Raw genomic sequence first — 24,468 nt, 5'->3', positions numbered from 1 at the left:
GAGGAGCAAAGGTTTTGTATATAGTAAGTAGGTGGCATCCTTTTTCTTTTTAAAGTAGTATATGTGCCAACCCAACCCTCTAGTTATAGCCTAAAACAGGAATCCATAAAAGTGAAATAGGATATATAAAAATAAATAACAATAAACATCAAGCTAATTCAGCGATACTTAACAAACACGTGTTAGCGCCAACTGTGTGCTGTGAGAGTTCAGGTACGAGAGCAAGTGCTGAGGCAACAGCAGCCTTTAAAAACGGCAGGATTTCTCAAAGTGGAGAGAAACGAGAAGGAAATCTAGGGAACAGGAATCAAGTAAGACAGTAATGAAGCTGAGGTGAGGCAGAGCGTTTAAAGGAAAAAGCAAAGACGACGCTTAGGCATTAGAATCAAATCACTGACTGACTGACAAACGAGTAAGAGTGAAAAGACAGAGCTTGTTCTGGTGTTCCCCGGGCCTACAGCGGTATGCTGCACGTGCCCCCACGTACTGTTGGTCTGCCTGACCATTCTCGCAGGAAGAGCTGAGCAGCGTGGCATACTGCACAGCCCCACCCACATAAGCTGCCTCAGTAACTGAACATTCAGGTGAACCGAACAGCTCATTCTGGCACTAGAGGGTTCTAATACGCGTCACCTGACACCTGTCTTTACTAGCACGACTAATTCCCCTCACGCCATTGTGTCAGTCAGGCTTAGTTCTTCTTGTCTAGAAAAGGAGGTGGGCAATATGCATTTCCCGGGTCTCAAGTACTATGATAAATAGACCTTCTGGTAACGTGGTGTAAAGAAGCGCGTCTTACAATTCTAGGTGAACCACAAAGTCTTCTGGGTGCTCTAGGACCTCCCCTTGCCAAGTAAATAAGAAAAAGCATTATTCTTTGGCATTTTTCCATCATTTTCTAAGCTGCAATAATAAATCCCATATCAGTAAGTAAATATATTGCAAGTTTGGAATTAGATTGTAATTTCATCCTACTGTGCAAATGCTTTTCTTGAACATCCAGAGTATTATTTCAGAGTAATAACACCTGTGCACAGTTCATTCACGAATTGTTTTGTGATCATCATAGCCTGAGAAATATGTTCCATTGATGACTTATTCATATGACTCCTACCCTTCACCATCTTGTATCATAACATGTACACGTGTCTTCCTTCCACCCTTGGGCGGTAGGAACTGTCTGAACACCAGTGGCGCCCAGAAGAAAGCCTTGGACCTAACAGGTACTTGATAAATATTTGTCAAGTAAAGTATTATTATGTTGATGATTATTAACAGAAAAAAGCTAGGAAAAAATGAAAGAAGCAAAAGTGGGTGAATATTGCTTATGGTAATAAAAATGTCTTAGCCATGTTTCACAAGATAAATATATTTTTTAGAAAACTCACCTAAAGTCATCATAATATTCTTAGATCTACCCTTCCCTCATTATCATTATGTACAAAGAAGTCACCTCTTAGTGTTGAAAATACTGAAGTTGTCCATTCAATGCAGAATTCCAATCTCTGATTAGATGGATTTCTGGAATCAAGCCTAATCCTAACAGTCTCCTCCACGCAGCAGAAGAGCTTAGGGAAAGCGGACAAAGTGCCCTCTCAGCCCATGAGAGGAGCGACACAAATTACAGTACAGATAGCGCAACAGACCGGAGAAAGTTCGTTTTGCGTTACAGTAATTTTAACAATTTATGGCAAAGAAATCACACTGCTCACCATAAACTGAATTCACCTAAAAACAAAGTTTATTTCCAAAAACAACCCCGAATAATTGAACAGAAATGTTTACTGTTACCACTCCATGCTGTTAAAGCCAAGGAAAAGGAGAAAGAGGAGGAAGTCAGTGGGACCGGTGTGGCCATTTATCAACTGTGGCTGTAATGAAAGGTAAATAATACAGGCAATTCACACTTCATGAGAGGATAAAAGTGTCAGTGTGTAGGTACCAGTTTTACTGCAGGCCGTAATCAGCAAGTAAACGAAAGTGCGATGTCTAAAAAGTTTATAGCCGTCTATGAAGGGCTCATCTTGTCAGGTATTGATTTAGATACACCAGCGACTTCCCTGGTATTCAACAAATTGAGTGTTTGTGAACTTAGAGGACATGTTCTATTTCTCCCCACAGAAGTTGCCTCAAGCTTAATGTTAAGTTGCTTCCAACACTTACATTTAATGAAAGAAAGGTTGAAATGATATCTTACACAATTATTTTTTTCTTAAAGAGAGGGCAATCCAAAGTGAATGTTTCATACTCTCCACCTTCACCACAAACATGGACTCCATATTTCTTGGAAAGCTGAAAATAAAAATAAGAAAAAGAAGCAGTAAACTGCAAATCAGAGAGCAATGATGCTCAATTAACATACTATTTTGTCTGAAAAATGTTCATGTAAGAAACTTTACTTTCAAAATAGATTTGCAAGCTATAGGAAAATAATTTCTATTTCTGCTTTAAAAATGCATTTAAAACTATGTGAAAAATGTTATCATAAAGCTTAGGATTTTTAATAACTCCAAATCCTTACAGAAAATGTGAGCAACCAACATTTTTATGTGTAAATGAAAAACTTAAAGAATCCTATAAATTTTAGGAATATACTAGCTTCAGATTTAAAGGGAGGCGGAGAAGGACAGGTGCTAGGTCATTATGTAGGTCAAATGAGAATATGCGCAGCCAAGCTGTGCTCTCCTCCTGCCCTTTGACCTACATGTGGAAGGGAAAAAATATGTTGGGTTTAGAGCATTTTTCAGAGACAGAGAGAAAGCAACCTAAGGTCTTTTCCTAGACCTGTGAACAAGAAAAGCCACAAACACGGTTACTATGCTTAAGGTTATTGTTAATAGTAGAATTACAAAGGTACTGAGAGCTAGTGAAGTTCTTGCACGCAGCTTTAGAAAGACCTGACTCCAAAAAAAGTTGGAGCTTATAATGTCATCTTATTAAACCAGAAGTGAAAAACACAAACAAGCAAGCAAAGAAACAAAAACGTTGTGATTTATACTAAATATGAGCTATATTATGATCCTGATACTGATGGTAAACTAGTCTCTGAGTTGGCTGACACCTGGCTGGAATTAGTACTTGGGAGCACTCAACAGCTGCGTCAGACTCTCCCTGCTCTACCACATAGTGGCTTTACCACTATGATTCCATCGCCTCCATTCTGAATTTCATACCTTTCTCTGCTTACAGCCTCTCCTGGCCCAAAGTCCAGGTCCCTCACAGGAAGAGTGACTCCGCTGATGTTCTCTGCTGCTGCCAGTGCTGGGACGGTGGCCCAGGTCTTCAGTTTTACCTGCATACTTACACACTTACGGATTCGGTTATCTGAATCCATTACCTGTCAACTACTGACTATGTGCCTTTAGGGATTTAAAGCATGGATCTATGAGAGTTCTGCTGTTCCCTCCAAGGCTCAGCAGTAATGTGAATGACACTGAAAAGCCATGGGGGAAAAGAAGGGAGGGAAGGAAAACTTTCCTAAACCCAATCAGAGGAGCAAAGTGAATAAATTTTCACTGTGTTGGGCTATGAAGCAGAGAAATCAGCAAGGCAGAATCATGGCAGTGGTTCTTATGGGAGCAAATAACAGGAACGTTAGTTTCTCATGTAAATACTGTTAAGATAAGCTTTTTAAAAACATTTTGAACAGATGTGAATAACTTGGGTCATTTCATGGCTTATAAGAATGCCTGAGAGTTTGAGCATGAAAAAAGTAAATCCCTAGTAAATGAAAAGAAAATTACTTATGTGGTGCTATTTTTTTCTGACACACTTATATAGATAAACATTCCATTCATAATAACCCAATTTGAATGCTACTGATGAGGTTAGGGGCATTGTGATTTCCTTGTTTAATTGTTTATCCCTTTAAAAGATGGTAATAATCATAACTGTAAGACTTTGTAATTAAATCAAGATTTTTCTTTTTAAACCAGCCTTATTTATCCATTAGTCATCTTAACATTGAAAAAGAAGGCAAATGAAGTCACACTTCACCCTCACCCTTTCCCCCCACACCTAGAGAAAACAATGAGGTTCATAAAATCCATCTCAATTACATACTGTATCTATTCACTCACAGCACTTACTCAAGAGGTGTTTACTGACTATCTACTGTAGGGTTGGCATTGTTTTAAGTGCTGGGGTTAGCAATGGGAGCAACCAAAAATTACGCATAACACAGCCTACTATCTGGAGATAGAAAGTTAAACTAGCAGTTACAAAAAAGGTAGTGATAGCTTTGATGGCTGCAGGAGATGCTGTGGAATGTAAAGCAGGAGAACTAACTAGAAGGAACTCAAAAGACTTCTCAAAGTGAGTAAAAACTTAAGCTGAAACCTGGAGGATGAGGAACAGGAATGGCTAGAGGGACTGAGGGAGGGTCAGAGGGAAAGAGAGAAGATGGGAGAAAAGGAAAAACTGTTCCAGAAGAAACAGCAAATGTTAAGTCCCAGAGCCCTTGATGGCGACTAGAAACTGAACCAAGTTTGGCACAGGTGGAGCATCACTAGGGCAGTGACAGTGAGATGAGGCCGAAAACTAGAAAGAAAACATCTTATGGGGCTTCATAAGCCATACTAAGTCACTATCCTAAGGTCAATGAGAACCCATGGACAGGTTTTAAGAAGAAAACCTGATTTCATTTGTCTTTTAGAAGTACTCTGTGTGCACAGTGGAGAATGGACTGGTGGGGGAGGAAGTCAAGAAGCAGCAAGAACTGAGAAGTTGCTGGAGAAGTCTAGGCAGGAGGTGAAGATTTCCCGAACTGGGGAGGTAGCCGTGAGGATGGAGGGAGAGGGCAGATATTCTGAGAGAGGTTTTTGGAGGTTGAAATAATGAGTTCTTGAATAGAGAAGTGAGAAAAGCTTAAAAAAAGAGAAAAGAGGAAGAGTCCCAGCTGGATGCATGGTGGTTCAGTCTGCCAGTTGCTCAGCACAAGCAGTAGTTTGCTGGGAGGGACCCTGCCCTGATCCTTTCCAAACTTTACATGGCATGTGATACCACTGATGTCTCGAATCTTCACAATTAATTCCTCAGGCTTCCGTGATGCTAAATTTTCTAAACTACTGTTACGCTTCTCAGACTCCTTTCGCTCATACTGTTCCTAAATTATAAACATCCCTCATAACTGTCTGTATCAGACATTCCTCTCTCGATTTGCTCCTTTGGACAGTCCATGCCCGCTGTGGCTTCAAGCGCCATCTTTGTGCTGTTCTGCTGCTGCTAATCCCAAAGCCGTCACTGCTACTTAAAGACTGTTTGCTTTATGCCTTGAAGTGGACAAAATGATCCTCAAAGTGACTTTTAGTAATAAAATATCATACAGGCTCTGAAATCAGATAGATTTTGAATTGCAGTTCTGCTACTTCCCAGTGACGTGACTTGGGGAAAGTAACTTACAGTCCCCTCTGAGTGATTCCTCATCTATAAAATATGAACATTAATTATAGCAACTTCTCATTTTGCAAGATGATTAAGCAAAATCATACATAAAAAAGCATTCAGCACAGAATATGGCACTTAGTAAGCACTTCCTAAACACACAGCTTAACCGTGAAAAGAGGAAAGCACACATCATGGTGAGGCACAGTGAAAGCAGCACTGCATAAACGGTTACGAGCAGCGGTCCTGGAGAGAGTCGTTGGTTCAAGTCCGGGCTCCGCCACTTTCTAGCTGTGCGGTCTCAGGCCACACAAACGACCTGAGCCTCGGACTGCTGATCTGTAAAACGGGGATGATGCAGGACCTACTTGGTAGGAAAGCCTAACGTGCTATCCAGGCCACAGTAAATAAGAAACTAGCCACTAATTTTATTCTTCCCTTTTTCCGAGAGGAGAACTAGGTTGATCTGCAAAGGTTTTGTAGTTTAGAACTAGACAAAAGCAGAATTTAAAGTCATGTCCTGACTCTACAGAATGAGCACAGATAACAAACCTTAAGTCTCTTAAATGTGCTCCAATCTCATAGTTTAAAAACATATGCCTTTGGTTCATGTTATCATTTAAAACTCAGTATGTTTAAAACCAAGCTTATCTGTTCTCTCTACAAATATATGCACTTCTAATCTCAGAGTCGTTATGCATAGACCAATCTTTGGTTCTCTTTCCCAGCTTCTGACAATTTGGTGATAATTTCTTTTTAACCCTTTCATCAAAATCTTGCAGTTGTGTTCTCTACCCTACTGTTAGTGACTTCATACTCCAAGCCCTCACATCTGTTTCAAGTGACAGCATTTCACACTCATTCTTCTTCCCAGTTTTTCCTCCCAAATCCATGAATACCGCAGCCAGACTAAATTTCCTGAGCTATGTTTTAATAATATAAATCCCTGCTGTTAAGCCTTCTATATCTTTTTATTTCCTACCCCAGATCGCCTGGCCCATCTCTAAAGGCCCATTAGGACTGGGTCCTAAATCCCCACTTTACCTGTTTCGTACTAATCTACCAACACCAGCTCTTCGTTTCTTTTAAACCAAGTTTCTCTTTGTCCCTGCATGTCCTCTTGCTGAGGTATCTTCATTTGAACTGATTCACTTTGTTGCCATCATGCAGGTGAATTTCACCCAATCCTTCAAATCAGTTTAAGTGACACCCTTTCCAGGACACCATTTGTAGCTGCTCCAGGTCTGGCGGCCATCTTGCATGTTCCCCCCATCTGCTAGACTCTACATTCCATGAAAAATCCCAAATCTTTGGCTTATTTTGTACTCCTTATAACAATTACCATAGAACTGAGAACACAAGAAATCCTTACCAGTACTTATCACTCAATTCAATTAGTACCACACGACACTGGCAATTAAGAGGTCATCGACAACACACTCAGGAAAGCGTAAGGGACGTGTAGGGTGTACTGGAACAGCCGCTGACTGTGGAGACCTCCACGCCTTCCCTTCCTGGCACCAATCAGTGGACACCTCTGCAGGTCGGATTCCATAAGCACCCCTTTCAGAACTTCACTCCCTTCCTCTACAGCCTTCTGCTTTTACTTCATTGTTTAGATAATTAAATCACCTCTCCAACAGTGAAAATCTTTTACCATTTAGCTTCAATTTCCTTTTTCAGCTTCTTTAACCAGTTCTCAAAATATATCACAAACAATCTGGCCAGTTAGCAACTCTATCCACCTTTTAAGTCCTGTATGGCTGTCAATGTATCTCAAAAGTATTAAGCATTCTCTCAACAACATGTGTTTTTTTTTTTGAAATTCTATGGCACATCTTTTTTACTTAAGAGTACATTTAGTAATAGCTACTGGACATCTCAACTATAAAATTTCATATACCCTTCCAACGCAGTTATGTTCAGAATTCAAAATACTCTGTCAGAGATGTTCTGCCTACTCTTGACTCTCAGGGTCAGCGGAAGTGTCCTTCCCAAAAAGTTGGCACTGTAGAGCAAGGCTTAAAATTCTGTCTCTCACCCACAATATCAAATCAACTTTGGTAAAGTTCTCATTCTCTTTTGCTTCTTGTTTAAGTGATAGTTATGTGGGGCTGCTAATTGTGCTTTTGTCAGACCATAAGGAAGAAAAGTTAACTCATGGAGTTGGAAACAAATCTTTAAACTTGAAATCTGCATTACACTTATCCTGGTTTAGCTCTTACAGCACCCAGCAAAGTGGTATACTCATTAAGTAGTCAACACACATCTGCTTACCATTGACTCAGGCTAGAAGTCAAGTTTCCCAATTCTATGTGAACAGTCCTGGACAAGCAACCAAATGTCTACATTCATTACTTTTTAAAAAAATATTTTATTTATTTATCTTTAGAGGGGAAGGGAAGGAGAGAAGGAGAGAAATATCAATGTGTGGTTGCCTCTCGTGAGTCCCCTGCTGGGAACTGGCCTGCAACCCAGGCATGTGCCCCGACTGGGAATCGAACCACGATCGTCTGATTCACAGGCCTGCGCTCAATCCACTGAGCTACACCAGCCAGGGCCATTACTTTTTATAATATGGTTTCACTCTTCCAACTGACAGACAATTTTTACTTAGATTAAGAAACTTCTTTTTAAAAGATTATTTATTTTTAGAGTTTCGGGAAGGAAGGGAGAAAGAGAGGGAGAGAAACACAGATTGGTTTGCCTCTGGCACATGTGGCGACTGGGGATAGAACATACAACCCAGGCATGAACCAGCGACCTTCTGGCCAACTGAGCCACACCAGTCAGGGCTGGATTAAGAAACCTCTTGCCCTGGCTCAGAGGAACGAGCATTGGCCTGTGAACCGAAAGGTGCCAGGTTCTTGATTCCCGGTCAGGTGCCCGGTTGGAGGCATGAGAGAGGCAACCGGCTGATGTTTCTCTCCCTCTCTTTCTCCCTCCCTTCCCCTCCCTCTAAAACTAAATAAAAACAATATTTAAAGAAAAGAAAGAAATCAGACCTACTTCCTCCCCCTACCTTTCCATTAAAGGGGAAAAAAAAAAGGAAATCTCTTGATTAAAGAGTAGTCGCTACTGGTAAAGACAGTGGACTGAATCCACCCATTTTCTCTCATTCCCTTCTAAAACCTTACTGGAAAGTGTCATAAAAAGGCATAAACTCACACAGATGGAGAACAAAAGAGAGAATGTGACAGAATCAACCCATTTAGCAGAACAAGGTCCACTGAGTTGTGGGCTGACAGTGGAGAATGCAGAGGACCAACACAGCTGACACAGTAGAATGACTCCTTCCTGTAAAACAACGAGGTGAGAGGAAGGGGCAACATTAGGTCCATCTAGAAGTGAAGGGGGAATGAAAAGGGCACCCAAATAAGAAGGATTGATTGGCAATCTGTTTAACCAACAGAGAGATCCCTAAATCCCTCCCTCTTGACAGGCAACTGCCTCTCTTCCACCTGGCAGAACACTGGAGGTTTATTCTCCACACAAGAACTGACCTGAGAAAACAGACACACGTGCGGGCACAGGCACTACACTACACTAAGAATGAGGGATTCAGTTAACGTACGCGCACAAGATTCTGAGAACTCTACCCATTTTCCCTGCTCAATTCCATGAAAGAAAATGCAACATGCCTTCCCTTCAACACGACACTAAGAGAATCCTTTAGAATTCCCCTACCGGGAAATCTAACCAGCTCAGATAAAATGAATGACCTAGCTTTTACCTCCCTAGTGAAACTCAAGGTCAAAAAGCCCCATCCACATACCTGTGCTTAGTATAAAAATGTTAAGCCCAATTCTTAAATATGAGCAGAACACCAAAGATTAACCAAAAAAAAATTTCTAAAATGAAAGCTAGAGACCAAAACAACCAATATGAAAAACAGATTATGCAGGGGAGAAGGAAAAACAAAAACAGAAAAAAACCCCAGAAACAAAAAAATATTACCTTATTATAAGGATAGAACATTATACATTTTAAAAGACATTGAGACAATAAAAACTGAGCATTTAAAAATTAAGACTATGATAGGAAAAAACCTCATTTGAAAGGTCTGAAGGTAAAATTAAGAAATTATCTCAGAAAGGGCAACAATGAATTAGATAAAAATTACGGAAAAAAAGTGAGAAGAGTAAGGGTGTCAAACTCATTTTCACCAGGGGCCACATCAGCCTTGCAGTTGCTTTCAAAAGGCCGAATGTAATTCTTCCAATCCGTGAACACGGTATATGTTTCCATTTGTTTGTATCTTCCTTGATTTCTTTCTTCAGTGTTGTGTAGTTTTCTGCGGTAAATGACTGGATCAAAAAGCTATGGTACATTCACACAATGGAATTCTATGCTGCAGAAAGGAAGAAGGAACTCCTACCCTTTGCAACATCATGGATGGAACTGGAAAGCATTATGCTGAGAGAAATAAGCCAGGCGGTGAAAGACAAATACCATATGATACCATCGTTAACAGGAATCTAAACAACAAAACAAACAAGCAAGCAAAATATGATCAATGACACTCAAATACGGAACAGGCTGACAGGGACCAGAGGGGAGAGGGGAGAGGATCATAGGGGAAAATGGGAAGGACTCACATGAACAAGTATAAAGGACACATGGACAATAACTAAGGTGGGGGGCGGAAATGGGAGGGAGGTGGGGAGCAGTGGGGGGTGGGCAGGGCTGGGAATATAAGACAGAAGCCTATACTTGAACAAGAATTAAATAAAAATAAAAATAAAAAAAAGGCCGAATGTAATTTTAGGACTGTATAAATGTAACTACTCCTTAATCAGGGGTAAGGAGCTCTACTTTTAGCCCTTTGAAGGCAACCATGAGGCTAATGTGGCCCCGAGTGAAAATAAGTTTGACACCCGTGAGTTAGAGGATAATGAGGGGAGATAAATGCCAGTGAATCAATTCAAGAAAATTTCCCAGAACTAATATTATCAAACTAAAAATTCTACCTGTCCTAGCACAATGGATATAAACACACACCCAAGTCATGGCACACAAGATTTTATAATTCCAAGGGCAAAAGAAATAGCTTCTGTACTCTCAGGGAGGAGATGGAGAAAGAAATAATTAAGGTCACACATGAATAGTCAGGAGTGAGAATGACTTTGGGCTTCTTAACAGCATACCAATCTGTCAGGAAATAAAACACTACTATTAATATCCAAAAGGAAAATAATCAAAAATGGAATTCTATGATCTGATAAAGAACCAATCAAATGTAATAAAAGAATATAGACAATTATGGATATGCATGGTGTCTCAAAAATTTACCTCCTATAGATCTTTTCTTTTTTTTTAAAGATTTTATTTATTTATCTTTAGAGAGGAAGGGAAGGAGAGGAGAGAAATATCAATGTATAGTTGCCTCTCGTGAGTCCCCTGCTGGGAATTGGCCTGCAACCCAGGCATGTGCCCTGACTGGGAATCGAACCGCGATCGTGTGGTTCGCAGGCCCAAGCTCAATCCACTGAGCTACACCAGCCAGGGCTCCCATAGATCCTTTCTTAACATTTTTTTAGAGAAAGAATAAACAAAGAAAAGAAAGGCACTGGATCCAGGAGACAAGGGCGCCAACACAGAAAAAAAGTAAAGGGATCTCCAGAACTCTGGTGAGATGCTATGATGACAGCCTTGTCATCGGCATAGATGGAAACTGGTCCAGAGTACACCAGGCCAGAAGGCCCCGGAAAAGGCTTCCACAGGGAGAGGAAACTGAAAAAAATTAATATGACAGAACATCTGCATGAAGGTTTAGAAAACTGGCAATGAGTAGAGTACAAAATGAGTGGAGAAGACAATTATTAGTTACAAGGAAAAAATAAAAACTTGTACAGGCAAGGTTTCTTACCAGAGTTTATCACATAACTCAGCTGTGAATGAGGTTTCCATAGTATGGTAATGTAAACACTGACCTCGGGCCTAACTGGAAATGCAATGTGACTGTGCAGGAAGACAGGGGAGGGGAAGAGTGCACAAGTGTGAGGGAGGCACGGGAGTACAGACAGCTGAATCTGTGTATTCTAGAGTGGGAAGTCAACAAATACGGCTCAAACTGGGGGGGGCGAGTCCATGATATGCTAATTAAAGCAAACATGTAATTTCGAGACATGGAGGTAAATATCAAAATAATCAGCTTTGAGAGATGAAAGTCCAATTTTTTCCTTTCATATCCACAACAATTTTCTTTTTAAAAATATATTTTACTGATTATGTTATTACAGTTGTCCCATTTCCCCCTTCATTCCCCTCTACCCTGCACACCCTCTCCCTCCCACATTCTCCCGCTTTAGTTCATGTCCATGTGTCTCAAGTTCTTTAGCTTCTACATTTCCCACACTACTCTTGCCCTCCCTCTGTTTATTTTCTGCCACCTATGCTACTTATTCTCTGTACCTTCCCCCCCTTTCCTCCACCCACTCCCCTGTTGCTAACCCTCCATGTGATCTCCATTTTTGTGGTTCTGTTCCTGTTCTAGTTGTTTCCTTAGTTTGTTTCTATTTTAGGTGTGGTTGTTAATAATTGTGAGTTTGTTGTCATTTTACTGTTTGTAATTTTTATCTTCTTTTTCTTAGATAAGCCCCTTTAACATTTCATAAAGTAAGGGCTTGGTGATGATGAACTCCTTGAAGTTGACCTTATCTGAGAAGCACTTTATCTGCCCTTCTATTCTAAATGATAGCTTTGCTGGATAGAGCAATCTTGGATGTAGGTCTTTGTTTTTCAAGACTTGGAATACTTCTTTCCAGCCCCTTCTTGCCTGTAAGAGTTTTAAATATTACTCTAATATTCTGAGAAATCAGCTGACAGTCTGATGGGAACTCCTTTGTAGGTGACTGTCCCCTTCTCTCTTGCTGCTTCTAGGATTCTCTCCTTCACTTTAGTCTTGGCTAATGTAATTATGATGTGCCTTGGTGTGTTTCTCCTTGGGCCCACCTTCTTTGGGACTCTCTGAGCTTCTTGGACTTCCTGGAAGTCTATTTCCTTTGCAGAGTGGGGAAGTCCTCCTTTATTATTTGTTCAATATTTTAATGGGAAGAAGAAAACGCTTGTTTCTGCACTAAAATTTGAAGAATTAGTTTAGAGTATGAATTTTGGAAGAAAACTGTAAAATATCACAAAAATAAGCATGGTCAAACATAAGAAAGTTTTAAATCTTTAAGATTTAAATTTTAATTAACAAGTGATACAACTTGATAATTAAAATTCATCTCCTTTCTTGAACAATATAAAAATAATCCAAGGGGTAAAAACACAAAAAATAAATAGAATCCATTGCTCATTTATCAGATGATAATTTTAGGAACATGCAGAAGTTTAAGAAGCAATGGCTACAATTATTCCACAGTTAATTTAGATTAATAAATGTATCATGCTTTAAAGTTATTGTACTTTTTGACCCAGAAATAACATTACTAGGAATTTAGCTAAAGAAAATAATAATCAGAAATATACATAAAGATTTATTAGGAAAGATGATAAGCATATAACCCTAACATCATATTAACTTTAAAATAAATAACTTAGAATAACTTAGAAATAATAAAATATTCCCAACAAGAAATAATTTGTGAAATTTGTCATGATACATTCATATGTAGAATATGCCTATGATGAAATTTACAAAGCCATTAATAAATATATTTTCAAAATAAAGTAGATTTAGTTACATGGAAAAATAAACATGGCATAAAGGTAGGGGAAGAAGGAGACAAACTGTATGTGCAGTTCAACCTAATTATGTAAATAAAGTATGTACAAGTATTTAACTGTGTGGACTTGAAATATCCATTATGGACACATCAACATGTCAGCGTGCAGCATGGGACAGAACAACTATGGTTTTTTTAAAATATTTGCTTTCCTACATTTTATTATATCTGAAAATTTTCAGCAACAGGCAGGTTATTTTAACATTATTTTTTTTTAAATCTCTATTCCTTATTCCTATTTTTCTTTATGACAGATAAACATTTAAAGGTATTTAATGTATATCTTCTGTCTATGCACTTACAAAGGTGTTATTATTTTGTGTGCCTATATTTTATTTCAATGTTGACTTTGTTCATTCAGCACTTTGCTGTTACATGCACACTGAATATACTTTTCTAATTGCAGACTTGTCCTTCATGACGGGTACCTACCACATTTTAACTACTTGCTCTCCCAGGAACAGACATCCAGATCACCTCCAACAACCCCATCACCATCGAAATAACCCTGCAGAGACTATTCTCACTAATGCCCTCTGATGGACTGACAGAGTTACTACTTTAAGGAGGATACAGATATTTCATCTTGATATCTCAGTATAGCCCTACACAATGGTAGTACCAATGTACATTCTTAGAGGGGTTCTATAAATCTCTACTTGTCAACAATTAGCATTATCCAGCTTCCTCATTTGTGCCAACCTAGAACAAAGTAAGGTCTCACTGTTACTGTAATCTGCATTTCTCTGATTACTGAATCAGTTTGAACATCTTTTTATATCCATATTAGGTTTTGAGACATTCTTTTTTTGTATAGTGATTCTCCATAGCCTTTGCCACTTCTCTGGTAGGATTGCTATCTTACATCTTGATATATACCAATTAACAATTCCTGGAGAGTTTTAAATATTACTCTAATTATGTTGTCTACCAGGTTCTTATGTATTTTGCAAAACTTCAAAGTTTCAGAATTATTCTTCAGTAACAGCAAATTTTACTCATAATAGTCAACATTGCAAACATTTACTGAACACTTAGAATGTGCCAGATACTGAGCTAAGCACCTTGCATATCATTCCATTGTTATCATGTTTATTTTATACATGGGGAACTAACTAGAGCAACACTTCCGGTAAGCAGTAGAGTCAGCATTTACACCTGGGCTCCTGGGTACAGAGGTAACGAGCATCTGACCCCATGGGGTCTGAATGAACCATGGAAAGGACTCTTGCTTAAAGGTATCATCTTCTCTCCACCACCCCTGCCACCAGGCTCTGTAATTCTCACAATTAAATATTTATTTCTGCAAGGGAAATCATTGTATATAAAAAACTCTCTTAACCCAAAATATTAACTTAGATAAAATACATGGAAAAGTTCACACCTCAGCTACATTAACTTCTTGTATTAAACGTCACGTTACCCACATTATACAAGGGGCGTACGAGAGGGAGGCTCAGGAGTGTCGAGGCCGGTGACCAAAATGGGTTCCTCTACCTAATCTCTCCCCCGCCTACAAGTCCACAGGTTGTCTGTTTTCTGATTCCTTGACTACTCAGGGGAACTGGGGCAACAATCTGAAAAACGAATATGTGTCTGATCTTTTATCTCACTTAATGAGGTCAATACCATTTTCATAAAGATAAGGAGATATAGGCATTTGTTAAAATCTGATTTATCTTAGGCAATAATGCAGAAGATGGAATTCAAGATAAGTTGAAAAAATATCCTCTAATTGCAGAAAGAAGGTAGTGTTTGATGATTCATTTGCTTTTATACTAGAGTTATTGTTCTCTTGGTACATCAGGCAATTGATTGATTATTCTTTATGAGTATATGCAACAATGAAAAGAAAAAAGAAGAGGGCAAAAAACTGGGGTATCGTGAATTAAAATCTAGGTTGTGCCTGGTAACTGTGTGAAGGTGGTGAGAAACAAACTGCTAACCGTGTAAAAATCTGTTAGGTGCTCACTTCACAGAGGGCTCATGGACATGCAGATCAGCCTATGAGGAAGCCAGCGGAAAAGACACTCAGACTGCTTTGCGTAACTTCCTATAATTATTAGAAAATCACGTTCAAAATACAAATTATCCATATAATTCATCTATATCCTTTAGAGAGATTATCACCATCCTGCGAAGATACTTGTCAAAATCAGCAAAAATAAGCACAGCCAGGTTCTACAGTAACCGCTTTTATTCTTTGCTCACTCCCCCTGCCACTCCAGTGGTACGTATGATGGATTTCTCTCTCTGTCTCTTACAGTCTTTCTCTGTCATCTGTCCCGTATTCTCTGGGCTTCAGTCTTAATATTTTGTATCACCCTCCCTTCTGGTTCTTTAACTGACTGTGCAACTGTATCAAATTTACTGGTAAACCCATGTATTGTGATCTTAATTTCAGTTATTGTATTTTTAAGTTCTAGAATTCTATTTGATTCTTTTAAATAAATTCCAAATAGCTATAAAATAGTTCATAGCCCCACCTACTGTCATTGTAAAGTCTAAGTCTGATAACTGGATTATATAAATACCCACTGAGAGTGTTTCTATTGTGTGGTTTTCTCTAACTTTCAGTTATCTCATTGGGATATCTCATTGGTCTCTTGATACGCTTGGTACTTTCTGACTGGTTGCTGAAAACTGTATATGAAATATGTTAGAGATAATCTGAGATTCTGAACCACTTTATTTTTCTCAAGAGAGAAATAAACAAGAGTAGGATCAGATTTCTTTCAGTCTAGAACTGATATGATTCAGAGTTTGATGTAAGTATTTGCAAGGACTGGACTATTTCCAGTTGCCTCTATTCTTAAGGTAGAGCCCATTCAAGAGTCCAGCTGAAAACTTGGAGAGTTAACCAGGTCCACTCCACTCTGTTTGCCCTGAGTTCTCATTTTTGTCTCCATAGCTCCATTAAGCTGTTGAAAGCCCTGCTCAGCTTCTCAGCTGGAGTTTTCTCTGCAACTTCTTCACATCCCTGTGTTATTATTTTTTAATTATAAAGTGCCTTGAGTGGAAAGGTTCAAGGATTTCATTCTCTGAAATTTTGATAATTCAAATTATATCAGTTTTTATAATTCTTTAATGCCATCCAGTATTATTTTAATTTTAATTTCATACAACTTTTCTAGTTGTTTGTTTTGAGAGAGTTTGTCTAATGCAAGTTATTCCATCAAAGCTGAAAATGAGTATCTTCAATATCATTAAAATTAAACACACAGATACCCTCCAACCCAGCATTTCCATTTTAGCATCTATCCTACAGAGAAACTCATTCATGCCCCAAAACATAGGTACAATAATGTTCATCTAGCATTTTACGTAATAACAAAAGACTTAAGAGATATCAGTAAAGAATGAAGTCCATAAATAAAAAGGTTCAACACATTATTCGTGTAATACAACACAATAATGTTGTAGAGACAAATGACCTGAATTTTTATGCGTTAAAATGGGAGATGGAAAATAATGTGTATATTATATTCCAATTTAGGTAAAACTGGATAAACACATGCATATATATTTACATATGCAAAAAATGTTTTTGAAGGGTTACATAGGATACAAGAGTGGTTGATCTGGGAAAGGGCAGAAAAACTGGGGGCGTGGATTCAGTAGAAGAGTTTTCATTATTTTATAGGGTTTGAGTTCCTTTTTTACATATTATATGCCTAAAATTTAAAATAAGAGAAAAATAAAATATAACCTACGAAGCACTACATACTAGCAAAGAAGAAAATGGCAGCTCAAAGAAGGCTTACTTAAGCAAGAAAACATCGCAGTATTAATCTCTAAGTTTAGACTCTAAGGACAGACTAGACTTAGTCAAGTTAAGGAGAGACAAAGCAGAGAAGGGAAGAGGAGAAACATGGAAGGAAGCATGAGGGGACACCCAACTCTTTGGAAACCATCGGGAGTTCTAAACCAATGAAAGAGGAGGTGATGTACAAGACTGGCTATCTTACAAGCCTCATTTTCCCCAAGGACAGACTGTGCTATGTTATGAAGTTTAAATTTTGTTTTGAGGCAATGGGCAATGATTCAAAAGCTTGTGAGGAAAGTGTACCACAATCAGATGTGCAATTCATATACATTATGATAGCAGCACTGTGGACAATGGAATGAGAAGACATAAGGACGGGAAGACATAGACTTGAGCTGTAAGATTGCAGACCCTAATGCAGTGACAATAGGGATTAAAAGGGACAGATGATGAAATATTAAGAAGAGAATTAAAAGAAGTGGGGCCTTATTCATGAATAATGGATATGTGAAGTCACTTATTACAATTCACTTTTTCAGCTTGGACAACTGAGTGGACAACGGAACCCTTCGCTGCCAGGAAAGAAACGTTCAGTTCTGCAGCTGGCGTTGAGGTGCAGGAGGACATCTAAGGAAGGCAGGTGTCTAGAGGCAGCTGAGCACACATCTGGAGCGTACGGAGATGAGGAAGAACAGACTTAATGGCCATAAAAACGAAACTGGTAGTTGAAGGCATGGGGGTATTTAACATTACCACAGGAGGTGGAGGGATGGAACCACAGCACATGAAGAGTGGAATATATGTGATAAGTCCCAGAAGTAAGCTAAGAAAATACTCAGAAAGGCTTCAGGAGTAGGTAGCATTGTAGAAGCCAATGTGTTGTTGGTATGGAGGAACCAGAAGATGATGTATGTATTGATCACTGTCTCAGAATTGCCAACTGCTTGTTTAAAGATGTGAACATAAATATACTGTTGGCTGCAGAACAAACTGCTGTAAGAACAGTCTAATCACAGGGGCATGGAAGGCAACCATGTCCATTAGATAGACTTAAATAAATGACACCAAACTTTCTAGAAATCAAAGATAATCTGTCATAATTATATAAGCATTTCGTTTTTATTTCAATCTTTACTACTTGCCTGGCACATAATAGGTGCTTAATAATGCATAATGAAAGAAGGAATGCATTAACATTTGGGGTATTTCTAAGGATTTGGTATATACTGATAAACCACAAGTCAATCAAATACAATTAAAGGAAATGTAAAAGCCATAAATTTAGTGAGGAGTGTAACTGCTGACAACTGACACCACAGCTATGGTATTATGCTGAGGAATTAACAGTATGGGAGGGAAAATGATAACATTAAAGGAGATCAGTTCTTTCATAAAAGTAAGGTGATTTTCTTTCTTCCATCATGATTGTAGAATAAAAACTCTAATAATTACAATATTCTAGCTCATAAAACATTGCCATACTATTCATAACATTTGTCCAAAACTCCAGGAAAATATGAGGTGGGCAAAAGTAGATGTAGAGTTGTAATACAAATGATACAATAATTAATAAAGACTTACGCAAAAATGAACTCTGTGTTTCACATATTCACAACTATGACACTACTTTTACCCACACTTGTATAGAACAGTTAAGAGAAAACAGTGGAAATAACTAAATTTTCCTTTAATGTTTGAACACATAGGGTTTGACAATGATAAGAGTTAAGCAATTGTTACTTAAAATCTTAGGATAATTTCTTTACTATTCTGCAAATTAATTTTCTAATAGGTGAAAGAAATTAAATTAGATATTCTCTAAATGAAGTTTCTACTCACATTTCTGAGTATAGCATAAAATGCCCATTTTAATAAACTTTCTGACAGGACAATTTCCTCAGATATACCTTACTTTTTAAATTATGCCTACAAGTTGGCAATAATTTTTGTAATTAATTTTACACATTTTCATACCCACTAGAAGTTTAAGTTTTCATAAAAATATGTCACAAATGTATCTGAGTTTTTCTGGAATAAAATTGATTTGAAAATTAGCATAACATGACACTTTTTTCCCACCCTTTAGATGCCTAGATATTTTGAGAAATAGGTAGTATAAATTCCTACCTCTAAGAGATAAGGTTCCATTTCAGCCAGGGATTTTCCAAGATGCTTATCTGGATTTAAACCTGCCAAGAAAGTTTAAATGTTTAAAATAAATATCTGATTAAAAGTTAAAGACATATTCCCCTCCCTTCACCTAGGTAAGCAGTATGTACTTTAAACTTCTCTGATTGTAAAATGAAATGTACCTTGCTATTATTTACTTTCCTATTCTTGGGTAACTGTTATTCTTGCTCCTGAAAAATATTTCCTTCCAATTCATTTCAGTTGCATTGTGTCAACTATGAGATGCATTGTTTCAACCCATTTTTCCATTTTTGGGAAATTGTAATTAGGGTAGGAAAAAACAAGTATCATTTCAAAGATGTAATTGCCAAGTTTGTCCAGTTACTCTAATCCCACCAACCACTTAAAAATTTTTTATTTGATTTTAGAGAGAGACAGAAATGGGGTGGGGGGGTGAAGGGGGGTGCTTCTATTGGCTGTTCCAATTTTTTATGCTTTCATTGGTTGACTCTGATGGGGGATCGAATCAGCAAACTCGGCCTATTGAGATGATATTCGGACTGAACTGCCCAGCCAGAGCCACGCCAACCACTTTTCATTTCAGTGTTTAAAATGAGTCAGTAAATGAAATACCTTGAAACAAACATTCATGCTGCCACCCAGATTTGACAAGTATTACCATCTTGCCATATTTCCTCCACAACCATTTCTTTTAAAGGATAAACAACATAACCACAGTAGAATTTCACAGTATGTCTATCCCTAATCAATCTCTTTCCCACTCTTTTCTACGTGGATAACCACTCTTCTGAGTTGGTGACTTACTTCCCATCTACGCTTCTATAGTTTTATTACAAACATATGCATGTACCTAAAACGATATTTGGTATTGCTCATGCACACTGTACTTTTCTATGAATGATACAATTTTTAATTTACTTTTCAATTCACCATGTTAATGAGATTTACTTACATTGATTACTGTGCCTTTGGTCCATCCAAGTTTACTGTTGTATTATACGCCATCATATGGATGTACTGGAATTTACTTACTCCCTCTCCAATGGGTACTAGCTTCTTTTTTAAAAAAATCATTTTTTATTTTCAGTGATGGTTGACCTACATTATTTCATTAGTTTCAGGTGTACAGCTTATTTCTAATTTCTATTTTGCCACTAGTACTTTTTATGCTGCAATGAACTGCTTTTATGTGAAATCACTGTGATACATGAGAACATACATACACACACATAAAACACACACAAACATATATATAAAGTCTTAAGTTTATTAGATATTGTCAAATTGCTCTCCAAAGCACTCTTTCCAATTCATACTTGCACTATCATAGAAATATAATTCCAATTTAACATATACAAAAATAACTCAGTGTTGTCAAATTTTTGAACTTTTGTAATCTGAGAGACACATGTGTGTGGATACACACACATATACATACATATTGCATTATACAGATCTATAGGTAGTGCTTTAGACACTGGTTTTACATTCATTTTCTGACTACTGTTCAAAGTAAGCACTTGTTCCTATTTCATTTTCCATTCATTCAGGTTTTCACTTCTGTGACTTGCTTATTAAAATCATTTGCCCATATTTATTATTGTTTTATCTTTTATTTGATAATTTCTAGTTCTTGATATATTCTGAATGTTAATCCTTTATCATTATATGCATTAGAAATATGTTCCTAGTCAGTGGCTTCTCATCACACATTTTTTTAAATTGGGAGAAAGTCTTCAGATAAACATAAGCTTTTTAGTCTATAGTAGTCAGAAGTATTGTTATTTTAAGTGTTTCCTTTGTACTATAATAAACCTTTCCCTGCCCAAGGTCGCAATGTTAGTCCCTATATTTTATTCTCAGTTATAAATTTTGCTACTCACATTTAAATTTTAATCCATGTAGAGTTTACTTCCAGCTATCCTACATGGAGTATTATAACTGTGTCTTTCATTTGTGGATAATAACTGCTGTTTATGGAGTCCCTTCCCTACTGAGGTACCGGCCACCACTGCCCAGCACGAAGTTTCCATACACATGTGAGTCTATGTCTTCTCCCCTACAATTATTACTTCAGCATCACCAGTGTAACATATGTACAAATGTCTGTTTTAATCCACACTAGAGACAGTTAGTTGGCCAATAACAGACTTTAATCAAAACCTGTAATGCCAGAGGTTACAAGTTGTAGTTATCTTTATCTTACATTAGCAAGAGAATATGCTAATTAACCTAATGGCTGTTAGAAATTATTTTCCTTGTGAAATGTATTGGGTTGGCCAAAAAATCCCTTTGTTTTTTTCCATACAATGGCTCTAGTAGTGCTTACCTGTTTTTAATTTCATTCAAAACAATTTTGCTGGATTTTATTGTGACAGCTGTCATATCAGTGTGCATAAAAAACATCAAAATTGGTGAAGTTTCGTGTAGTCAGCTTAATATTGAAGATGGAAAAAATATGCAATGTTTTCTTCAAGAAAATATTCAACATATATTATGATTTATTATTTCAAGAAAGATAAAAATGCAATTGAAAGGAAAAAAATGATTTGTGCAGTGTATGGAAATGGTACTGTGACTGATCGAATGTGTCAAAAGTGGTTTGTGAAGTTTCTTGCTGGATGATGCTCCAAGGTCAGGTAGACCAGGTGAAGTTGACAGTGATCAAATTAATTGATACAAATCAATATTATACCACATGGGAGAGAACTGACATACTCAGTATCCAAATTAACAAAGTTATTGGTAAAAGTGAAAAATGTGTCTTATTTTACAGAAAAAACTAGATGGACTTTTTGACCAACCCATATTTATTTTAAAAACAAAGTATGTAGCACTTACTATGTGCAACGCACTGTTACAAGTGCTTTACAAATATTAACTAATTGAATTCTCAAAATAATCCAGTAAGTAGGTGCTACCATGGTCCTCATTGAACATAGGAGAAAACTGAGGCCAGAGAGGTTTAGTGATCCTCCAAGGCCACCCACTACACCAAGAGGTAAAATCTGGGTTCAAACCCAGGCCATCTGTTTCTCTATGCTGGGCTAAGGAGGTTTCCATCCATACCTCATTTGTTCAGATTTGTTTACTGTTTTTATGATCATACTTCTTAAATATGTGTATTAGAGTATGAACAAACACCAAATTTTATAAATACTTCATCCATATCTGCTAGAGGTGTTCCCCAACATCTTTAGCAATACTAGATCTCATTATCATAAATCTAAAACTTTTGCCATTCTGATAAAGAAATTGGTATTTATTTATTGGTATTTGCGTCTCTTTGATTTTGTATGATTGAAGCTTAACGTGCTTTTCATATATTTGTGGTCAGATTTATAAACTTATTTTTTTACTGTAAGTTGGTTGTTCATATTTTTTGACCATTTTCCTAACAGACTACTCATCCTTTTTTACTACTATTGAAACACTAGTCCTGTGCTTATCAAGTCAGTTTCTTCTAGGGCTTGCCACTAATTTTATTTATTTGCTTACTGCAGAATCCTTACTGGTTATCGGTCTTTCACTCCTACTAGAGATTGTCAGATATTGGACAATTGAAGGATCAAAGTGCCAGCTGTTCATTGTTTTCGATGTTTTCTCCCTTCTCACTTTCAAAAATGTTATTCTTACTTTTAGCATTTCCTTCCCTCTTCTTTGTGTTTATTCAATAGCTTCTTTATTTCTAGGCTCTTGATTTAAACACTTGAATCATGTATTTTTATACATTCCTTATTTTTTTAAATAGAAGAATCTAAGTCTTAAATTAGCTGTAGCCCAGAAGATTTGAAAGTGGCACTTTTATTCTCATTCCGTTTTCAATATTTTGTCAGTTATTTAGGATTACTCTTGTGTCAAAATGCATTTGATTATTTCACTACTTTTTGCTTTCTAATTTGATTGTATTGTGGTCGAGAATGTAGTCTTTACTGTGATAATTCAGAAAGTTTGGTCAAGTTCCGTTGTGATTTAGGAAATGGTTGGATTTTATGAATGTTCTATTCGTGCTTGAAAAGCGTCTTCTTTATCTGTTGAAAGCAAAATTCTGAACCAAAACACACAAAACCTATAGTTAATTCTGCTGTTCAAATCTTCTATGACCTTATTGGTATTTGGTTGCCATAAATCATCAGTTTCTAATAAAGGGTGGTCAAATCTGCTATTATGATTTTGTTTTTAAAAATTTCTTATAATTCTGTTAGTTTTGCTTTATATATTTGACAACTATGTTATGAGTATACAAAATCCTAATTTCTAATAGTTCTTGATTGGATTATTCCTTTTATTAAGAAGTAGTGACCTCTCACCTCCATATGTGACTTTTGTCTTTTATTCTATCTGTTAATAATACAACCTCAACTTTCTTTTGTTAATATTTTCCCATCACTTATTCTTTAATTTTCTGTGTGTATGTGTTTCTAGATGTCTCTTGTAAACTATATAGAATTGGATCTTAAAAAAATTCTGTTATAAATACAACTTTAAAGATTTGAGATTAACTATTTTACATTTTTTACATTTTAAATTATATATCTAGACCTGTTTCTATGATCTGACTGTGGATTTTCTGTTACACTAAGTTACATGTATATTTTTCCTTTGCTACTTTCTGCCTCATGTTGGATTGAAAATAATTTGTCTGTTTGCTCTGCTGATTAGAAGGCTACAGACTGTGTTTCTACTCATTCAGTAATCAACTATAATTTTTTTTCTCCTCACCAGAGAAAAAAAATTCTCATTTTTTTTCTTTACCTTGCTCCAATGGGGCAAGGGAGAGAAGGGAAGGAAGGGAGAGAGGAAGAGAAATATCAATCGGTTGTCTCTTATCCTTGCTCCAATGGGGACCGAGCCTGCAATTTAGGCATGTGCCCTGAGTGGGAATAGAACCTGTGACCTTTTGATTTAGGGATAATGCTCCAACCAACTGAGCCACAGCAACCAGAGCATCACTTCTAATTTTTAACATACACCTAAAACCACAGTATTTTAATCTAAATGTATTACCTAAAATTTCATAAATCTAAGAATTTATGTTAGCCTTCCTTTGATCAAGAGAAATTATAGTTTAAGTAGATGTTAAATAAGCTCCACACTTTAAGGTATTATTGTGTCAAATTTTAGTTGCATCATTTTGTGCAAGAAAAATTCAGCTTACCCACATATTTTACAATGTCTGTGCTCACCATTCTCATTCATTTCTCCTGGAATTTGATCTATGTCTAATCTGAAGCCCGTTCTTTACCTTTCACTGAAGATCTGTGAATGGTAAGCTCTCCCAGTTTTGTCATGTCTGGGAATGTCCTTTTCCATGCTCACCATTACGTAGTAGGTTAGTAGTAAAATATTACTTCTTTAGGCATCAGTTGTTTGTAACGAGATGTATGCTGCCAGTCTAATAGTGGTTCCCATATAAAAAAAATCTTTGTTTTCTCTGTG

At 37.2% G+C, this 24,468-nt stretch overlaps 1 protein-coding gene across 1 annotated transcript in view; it reads right to left on the bottom strand.

The window, feature by feature from the left end:
* The window catches only part of DPH6 (diphthamine biosynthesis 6), a 154,708-nt gene that overhangs the window by 5,066 nt on the left and 125,174 nt on the right, over positions 1 to 24,468 (bottom strand). Inside the window, exons 6-7 of the mRNA XM_037056122.1 lie at positions 19,006 to 19,067; positions 2,198 to 2,292 (exon numbers count right to left, since the gene is read on the bottom strand). Of these exons, the coding sequence (XP_036912017.1) occupies positions 2,198 to 2,292; positions 19,006 to 19,067 (157 nt within the window). The remainder of the gene's footprint in view (positions 1 to 2,197; positions 2,293 to 19,005; positions 19,068 to 24,468) is intronic.

The sequence above is a fragment of the Sturnira hondurensis genome, unplaced genomic scaffold, assembly GCF_014824575.4.
Source record: "Sturnira hondurensis isolate 20B ecotype Veracruz unplaced genomic scaffold, ASM1482457v3 Scaffold0008782, whole genome shotgun sequence".
In the NCBI taxonomy this organism is placed as follows: domain Eukaryota; kingdom Metazoa; phylum Chordata; class Mammalia; order Chiroptera; family Phyllostomidae; genus Sturnira; species Sturnira hondurensis.
The sequence above is the reverse complement of the archived record's forward strand: the minus strand, read 5'-3'. Positions and strand labels throughout refer to the sequence as shown.